We start from the raw sequence: 8,750 nt of genomic DNA on the forward strand, positions 1-8,750 counted from the left end.
CCCGGTCATGCATGAAAAAAAAATACCGTCATGTACCGTGAAACCGGTATAATTTTGAGAAATAACGTGATATAAATTTTTTGTCATACCGCCCAGCACTAGCTTATTTATTCAGCTTTCAGATGATGCATACATCTCAATTTCGAAAAATTGACCCTTATGACTGGTTCTATGGTCCAGGGTCACAAATGAGAGGAGAAAACACTCAAAAGTTGCTTTTCCAAACAAATAACATTATTTAATCACCTTTACACAGACAAGTTAAGGCTGCTCTGTGCCTGCTCAAAGTTCATAGGAAAGATGCAATGCAGCATAAAAACCAGAATTATGCCTGCTCTGACCCACCTCAAACCCCTCGTATCAATATACGTCTATATAAATGCATTTGTGCCACATTGGTCCCAACTTAACATTAGGTGTCAACTAGCCAGTGTGTGTGTGTGTGTACCTGCAGGAGCTGCGGGTTCTCTCTGCCGATCTGCTGTAGTAGAGCTGGTAGGAGAGACGGGTTCTGCTGGATGATCTGTCTCATCTGCAGGAACTGCGGCTGGTTCCTCAGGAACTCCAGAGGATTCGCTGCACACACAGGACAGAGTCAGAGAAATGTGCTCTCAGATGCACGCGGTGAAGCACGTGTAGCGTGTGTCGCTCACCCCCTGATCCTGTGCTGGGCTGTGACGGAGCGGTGCTAGATGGTGAAGAGAGGCCTGTGGACGCAGCAGGAGCGCCTCCCGCAGGAGCCACGGGGTCAGCACCTCCTACACTGCCCTCGCCCTCCGCAGGAATACCCTACAGCACACACACACACCCTCAGAAGATGCATCGCAAACACATCCGCAGCATAGATGTACAAGACGACACGTACTAAAATAAGACAGTGTAAGTATAATATAGCCAGTTGGAGTGGTCACTTTGTTATGCAAAGACACTACAGGCAAAGCCATTGTTTTCTCATGCACTGCTCAGTTTTTGGTCCGTTTTGCTTCCATAACGTGTCTTCTTTAAGACTAGTGGAAAGTAAGCATGCAAAATAGACATTTATTATATTACACTTTCCTCCGGTTTCATAGACAAGGCTTAAGCCTAGTCCCAGACTAAAACGCATGTCTGAGCCGTTTCAACTGAAAGAGACTTGCACTGACTGATCTTAAAATATGTCAGATTCACTGTTTTGTCTCAAGGTGCACAGCAGTTATGTTTTTATTTAAGGCATATTTCTAAAAACGACTTAAATGTCCTAATTGAACTATGGCCTAATCCTGGCTTAACCTAAGCCCTGTCTGTGAAACCGGGCCTTTATCTATTTGAGTCTGTAGATTTCAATCTCAATTTCAAGTTTTTTCTCTTACATTCACCACACTTTTCAGTTTTATTCCTCTCTGTATTCTGAAGGTTTGTTCATATGTCCCTCGCACTGATTTATACAACATTTTACTCCTAACAAACATGGTGAAAATGTGTTTCCAGTACAGTATTTTCTGACTTACGGAGGGATAAAAAGAGAAATCCAAAAACGTTTAACTCTAATGTCAACAATGAACCTGGTTTTATCCAATGCTCAGATTTATGTGATTTAATGCATGCAAATAAGTGCATGTTTAATTAGTTTTTGCATATTTAAACAGCATTTCAGAAAACTTGTAATACAAAACAATTTTAATGTACTGTGTTTTAATTGACTGATTGCAGACACTATTGAAGAGAGCTGAACTGGATGATGAATCACTGAATCATCAATGAACTGACTTTTGCTGAAAAATGACACTATTTTCCTGTTTAACACTGTAAAGCTGCTTTGACACGATCAATATTGTATAAAGAGCAATACAAATAAAGGTGACTTGACTTGATTAATCAACTGGTGAAAGAATGATGATTCCTAAAAGTTAAAACTGTACCCTCCTAACCTGAGGTGTTTTGCCTTAAATCCCTGTAATCCGCTGATTTGTGGTGTTATATGCAGACTGTCGGTCTCTCACCGTGAGCAGGTACTCGACGGCGCGGTCAGGATTGTTGAAACTAGCTCTCAGTGCCGCCACCACTCTGTCTCTCTCGTATCCCATCAGCATGATCTCCGTCACCATGTTCTCGTAGGACTGACCCGTCACTGCACACGCAAAACACACGCCAACTCACTTCATCCCGCAGAGCTCATCACCTGACATGAATGAGAATGTGTGAATATGCTAATGCGCGTGGATTTATTTACCCAGCGCAGATGTCGCCTCTTCAAATATGTTTGCATTTGTTGAAGAACCAGAACTGCAGGAGGAAAAGAAGAAAAAAAACCAAGCTTAATATGAAATGATGTTCACACCGGAAAGAAATCCCACGTGATGTTTACTTGTCATCATCATTTTCAACATCTGTCCTGGATTTAGAAGAGAGACCAGACCAGTCCAGCAACAGCACTCATGTCTAATTAGCAATAATTGAGTAAATAGGGATCGCAAAATCACTAGCCCGACGTCCCGGGGCTATTGTGTCTTCAGTCTGGCTACTAGGGGTGTGCGATATTGAAAAAAAAAAAAACTCTATATTTTTTGGGATATTTTCGATAACGATAATTAGGCGATATTTTGCCGAGTGTGTTATTGTGCTGATATCTGACTAACATGGACAGCTGCAGTTTTTTATATTCTTCATTCTGTGTGGTCAGTTCACATCAGTGAACAGAAATGTATATTTTCATAGATTTTTACCTTTTATGGGCATTTTTACCTTTAATAAAGCCATTTTTTGTGCATCTTTTGAGTCAAATTGTTACATTTAATCAGTCAATTAGAATAATAAGACATTTAGGCTGTTACCAAACAAATGAAACCAGTATCAACAAAATAAAAAAAGTTGCATCTGAAGTGGCATTTAGATGTATTTACACACTATTTAATTCAGCTCAGAGGGACATGGAGTGGTTTAACCTGCAGTTACAAATGCATAATGTTTTGATATTTTAAACATAAAACATTGAATACTGATGTTTGAAATGAAAAGATACTGAAATTAAAATCGGTCACTGTAAACAAGTGAGTCGTTGCGACTGAACCGAATCATTTAAACGGTTGATTCATTCAGTAACGAAACACCGTCATTGCTCAGAGAGGCAAAACTGTTCTGTGGTGGCTGTTTGGAATAATTTTTTGGTTGACGAAATAGAGCAAAAACAGGCAATATGGTGTTTAAAACGTAAGTCTCTTAATATTAACTTATTGTTTATTGAACTGAATCATGCTTATTTTTGAAGAAAAAAAAAACCCGGCACTCTTCATGTGATTTTAACTATATGAAATGATATATGTACACTTTCTGCCCCCATATCTTGAATTTTGTGATCTTTCTTAATGCATTTTAATAGACTGAATCATGCAGTGAAAGAACACTCTCTAAATGCGCACGAGCACTGTTTAACCCACTAGACTTCATCACGTAATGTATGCGTGCACTCCGTAGGTGTTTTGTTTGGTTTTTGCAAAATACTCGATAATGTCAAATTGCACATCGTTAAAACAACAATTACGATATTATCGCAGACGATATATATCGCACACCCCTACTGGCTACCATCTTAAATACAGGGTTCAAAACACGGCGCGGGTGTTTTTATATGAATGAATCTCCGAAGGGAGCAGACAGTCTTCAGACAAGTTTCTGGCATTTTCCTTTCATCTTTCCTGCAATGCCTGATAAAGCAGCGTTTGAGCGCAGCGCTGCTTTGTTTACCATGGAAAACGCTGTATTTCTGCTGTCTCAAAAGCTCCACCTAGTGGCAGAGAATGAATGTGCAGCGTTTCAATCAGCCCGTCTGCTGTTTCTGTTCAGATCAATGTGAAAATCCACCCATGTTTTTACGCAGAGTTGTAAATGTGAAAGAAACTAATGTGCCTTCTAAAAGAATTAAGACTGTAAGATATATATATATATATATATATATGCTTTAAATTCATATAAAGATGTATACGTTGGACTAGGGCTAGGACAATAAATCGATGCATCGTGATTCGTGGATCGATTCTGAGATTTTCGGAATGCATCGTGATTCTCTCTGGAATGGATTCTGAGCTTAGTTTTTAACAGCAGATGGCGCTCTAGGCTAGTTTTTAACCGCACACTCAAATGCTCACGAAGAAGAGCGCTTGTGCGTTCGGCTGAGTCATGTAAGTGGTTAAATGTACTTGCACCTCTGCTTTTATGATGCGAGATTAATGTAAACACAGCCCACTGTGAACATCCTTGTAGTTCGCTTCAACCTTTTCGAACTTTATGAATGATTATTTTAGGTTTAAATGGTGCGTGTGTAAGGAACTGGAAGCAAGCAGAATACGGCTATTTCTAAAGCACGCAGCGCCATCTGCTGTTAAAAACTAAGCTCAGAATCGACTCGAGAGAGAATCACGATGCCTTCGGAAAATCTCAGAATCAATGCGGAATCATTTTACGGTTTAATATGTTACCATAAATTATTGCCCTGCCCCACTCATACGGTATTCATTTTATTTGTGCAGGTCATAAAAAGCCTTAAATTGGTTTCTGCAGATACCCTGTAAATAGTCAAATAGAATTCCTTGATATTTGTGTTTGATTGACATTTCGACTCAATTCGACTTGATTGACATTGAGTCCTGGTATATAAACGGACACTCATGCGTCGCATCAGGGGTGTGTGTGTGTGTTTACCTGGCGGGTGTAGAGGAGGGCGAGGGTTTCTCCTCGGCGGGTTTGTCCTCTTTGGCCGCGCTCTCAGACGGGGTTTCTGCGGCCGGGTCGGCAGACGGGGTGGGGCTCGCTATCGCTGTAGCGCTGGAGGAGGTGCTGGTCGCCGTGGCAACAGATGAGGAGGAGGCTGATGCAGGAGTAGCTTTAGCCTGCAGGAGAAACATCGCATTACTCACAACTTCTACATGTACATCATTTCTCTTCAGTGTTCAGTAGCTTCACCAGAAGGCTGAGTTTAGCCAATCATAACAGAGCTCGTTTAAATACAGACATCTTACAATGTACCACATCAAAAAGAGTGAATTAAATTGTAAAGGTCATAAAGACAGAGGGAAATAATCAGGAGAAACTAAATCATTACGGTCGTCTTTTGTATGAATAACTCAAACGTAGGTCAGTACACTTCATGAAATCACAATATGGACTAGAGTCTGAGAATGTTTCAACGGTAAATCTCACTTTGTTTGCTAAAACATAAATGAAATTATTACATTTTATACAGTTTGAAAGATTAAATTATTCAAGTTTTCATTTAATTACAAAATTTTTTTATTTAGTACATTTGTATTAAATCCAGAAAAATGTAATCAGAAATCAGAATTATTTGGGGGAAAAAAACATTTAATAGGGCCCTATTATTGTAAAAACATATAATTCATTAATTGAATTGTTGTTAAAGGGGTGGTTGATTGCGATTTCACTTTTTTAAATGTTAGTTAGTGTGTAATGTTGCTGTTTGAGCATAAACAATATCTGCAAAGTTACGAAGCTTAAAGTTCAACGCAAACGGAGATATCGTCTTTTAAAATTCTGGCAGTTTAATGCAATTATGTGAAAAAGAATGCGTTTATTTTTAAACGAAGCATTAACACATGTTAGACTGCACCCCATAAACACAATCAAGCCTAGAAAAAACCCAGTGAACCACCTCTTTAAGAAACATGACATGCTTTTTGATTATTAAAATTTTATTAAACCATTAAAACAGGATCCAGAAAAATAAAACAGATTTTAAGAAAACAAAAATCTAAATAATTTCATAGGGCCCTAAAAATAAACTTTTAATAAACTGATATTAAAATGCACAGGTTTCATGATTTCAATTGATCACGGAAATATACTTTTTGATTATTAAAATTGAATAAGCTTTAAAAAAAAAAAAAAAAAAAAAAAGGGAAAAAAAAAACCAAGCTATGACAATCTGGCGCTTCTTTTAAAAAAAAAATTTAAAAAAAAAAAAAAAAAAAAAAGGGAAAATAAAACCGATTTCATAGGGCCCTAAAACCGCAACCGCACATGATGCTTGATTTAGATCCAAAAATGGCCTCAATCTCAAAGCAATGAAACTTTTCTTTTCACTTCAACCATTTATCTGTTTTTAAAATTCCTTTTTAGTATGTCAGAATTTTTTTAGACGTCAAGAAGCAACGGCACGCATAAGTCTGATAAGCCTCACCTTTGCTACCATAACCACCACAAAGTTCTTCTCATCTATCTTGTACTCCTTGAGAGCCATGTCATCGTTCAGGATTTTGCCTGCAGGGGACAAAATAATTAAAACAAACGAGCCGTTATTCATCGTGTCTGAATCTGACAGGTGTCAGTCATCACCAACTGACTGGAGGCCAGAACGATGCTCCTGCATAAACAGACATTATCACTGCATTTAACACAATAACCTGTGAAGACAAATCATGTGCGTTACGCAGGGTCACGTTCTTATCAGCTGGACACAGACGGCCTACAGTCACACCGCTGAGGACGTACCTGCATATATCAACTTCTGTCCCGCCACCGGAAAGTTATCTTTTCCCTTCTCATTCTCTATTTTTTCCTTTAAGGCTTTTACCTGTGAAAGACAGAGCAGGAGAAAAGGAATCAGTTCTGAGTGAGCAAACAAGCACGCAGATGCTTTTCTGTGGTCCGGCTCAGCACTAAAACCAGTGACGCTGTAAAACCATCATTACACAGCTCATCAGATCATTTGTTCAGAGCATTATGAGTGTGGAGGATGTCAGTTCAAAACAACTCCACTGTCTGATCTAGCCATTGAGACTTAAACATTTACCAAAGTCCAAAATCAATCGGATCTCAAAGCAAACATGGAAGTGGATTCGACGCGGCTGTTTGCACTCCAAAAAATGACTTATTGGAGCCAGATATGGAAAGCTGCTCAAACTGTTTGCTGCTTTCCTGAGAAAGAGTATTTCTAAGAATAAGCCGTTCCAAAAGGTCGGATAAACAGGAAGTGTGGACTAAACCCACTGAGGGTCTTCCTTCCTAAGGGTCCGGCTGACTTTTGACCCTTCACTACTTGTGTTTCATCTCATCAGAGGACGATTGTGTCTTATTTAACTCGTCGTTTGCCCCAGATAAAGAGTTTTTTAAATGTAACTCATCTGTAAACTGCCAGTCTAGTTAAAGGAACTGTTCATTACTCGCTCTCACGTTCTTCCAAACCTGTGAGATTCCTTCTTCTGTTGAACACAAAAGAAGATATTTTGAAGAATGCTGGTAACCAAACAGCTTCTGGTCCCCATACTGGAAAACCCCACTAATTTATAGAAGTCAATGGAGACTGTAAGCTGTTTGGTTACCAACATTCTTCAAAATATCTTCTTTTGTGCTCAACAGACAAAAGAAGCTTTGGAACAACTTGAAAGCGAGTAGATAATGCAGTGAGTAGATAATCATTTTTGGGTGAACGACCCCTTGTATATCCAAAATATCCACCGTAATAGACTAACATGAGTGAATGTTATCAGAACTGAATAACAGGGAGCAAAACACAAAGACAAGCAGCAGACTGAGATAACCCCACATGACTGTGGATTGAAGCAAACAGCAGAAACAGACTAAACACAATGACTCAGACTTCTAAACCAATGTAATGTCATTCAAAGTGACTGTAAAGCTGCAGATATTTCATGAACTTTCATCAATGCTCTCATGATGCCAAACTAAACCAACTGCACATGTAAAGTTTTCATCTAGAAGACACAGTCAAAGCAGCCTGATGAAGACATGAAGTGTCTGAATTAATGACAATAAATACGAATCCATCAGTGTGTGTTCAATTACAGTTCTGTCATTTCAGTGTCTGGAAACCACACGGAGCAGATACACAGAGACGCGTGTGTGTGTGTGTTCATATAAACCTCACACACACACACTCACTCACTCACATACATCCACACACACACTCACACACTCACGTTACAACCTTTATAACGGCACAGCATGACTTGCTAAAACACACAAATTACCATCTAACTCTCCGTCTGACACGCCTAAAAAGTCACAACGATGGTTAAATTATGATTACGGTGATTCTAGAGTGATTAAATCACTTTCCTGCCTTATTTAGACAACTTTTATGCTGTTCTGGCGAAAGTGAAAACTCATTTTATGAGCAGCTAACGTGCTAATGCTAACCCGTTCACAGAACACCGTCAACAGCGCCAGGCGCAAACAGCAACGAGTCTCAAAAGTTCATTTTAAGTTACAGAGTAATTATTACAGTGTGTTTGTGTGGAGTTTTCGTGCGTTTTATTGACGTTGCTGACAGAAATCGGTTAGCTGTTAGCCGCTAGCGGCGCGCGCTCGCCTCTCACCGTCTCCTCCGCGTCGATGTCGATTTTAAACGTCTGCTGCTGGAGGGTTTTCAGCGTGATCTGCATTTTTTCGCGTTCTTCCGTGTCGCCGGTGTAGAAACTGACCTAGGGCTGGATCGCTGGCTGTGTTTTTTTCGCCGTGGCTCATCACAGCCTGTCCGCCGCCATTACGCGCATAAACACTCGACGGCCCGTCCCCCCTTACGTCACACTGCGCATGCGCCGCGCACCGACGCGTTCGCGTCACTGCAAGCGTGAGCGAGAGTGCTGATGGGAAATTGTGTTTTTGTTGCGTTTCCTTGAAAACGAAATCTGCAGACGCTTTTATGCCAACATATTCACACACACACACACACACACACACGCACACACTCACACACACACACACACACACACACACACACACACACACACACACACACA

The 8,750-nt window shown here is 40.0% G+C and overlaps 1 protein-coding gene across 1 annotated transcript in view; it reads right to left on the reverse strand.

The window, feature by feature from the left end:
• Positions 1 to 8,559, reverse strand: part of rad23b (RAD23 homolog B, nucleotide excision repair protein) — a 16,217-nt gene extending 7,658 nt beyond the window's left edge. Inside the window, exons 1-7 of the mRNA XM_016533731.1 lie at positions 8,328 to 8,559; positions 6,481 to 6,562; positions 6,170 to 6,249; positions 4,675 to 4,862; positions 2,210 to 2,262; positions 1,980 to 2,107; positions 716 to 789 (exon numbers count right to left, since the gene is read on the reverse strand). Coding sequence (XP_016389217.1) covers positions 716 to 789; positions 1,980 to 2,107; positions 2,210 to 2,262; positions 4,675 to 4,862; positions 6,170 to 6,249; positions 6,481 to 6,562; positions 8,328 to 8,393 — 671 coding nt within the window. The 5' untranslated portion in view covers positions 8,394 to 8,559. The remainder of the gene's footprint in view (positions 1 to 715; positions 790 to 1,979; positions 2,108 to 2,209; positions 2,263 to 4,674; positions 4,863 to 6,169; positions 6,250 to 6,480; positions 6,563 to 8,327) is intronic.
• Positions 8,560 to 8,750: the final 191 nt, after the last annotated feature.

The sequence above is a fragment of the Sinocyclocheilus rhinocerous genome, unplaced genomic scaffold (assembly GCF_001515625.1).
Source record: "Sinocyclocheilus rhinocerous isolate Xijiao unplaced genomic scaffold, SAMN03320098_v1.1 scaffold124, whole genome shotgun sequence".
In the NCBI taxonomy this organism is placed as follows: domain Eukaryota; kingdom Metazoa; phylum Chordata; class Actinopteri; order Cypriniformes; family Cyprinidae; genus Sinocyclocheilus; species Sinocyclocheilus rhinocerous.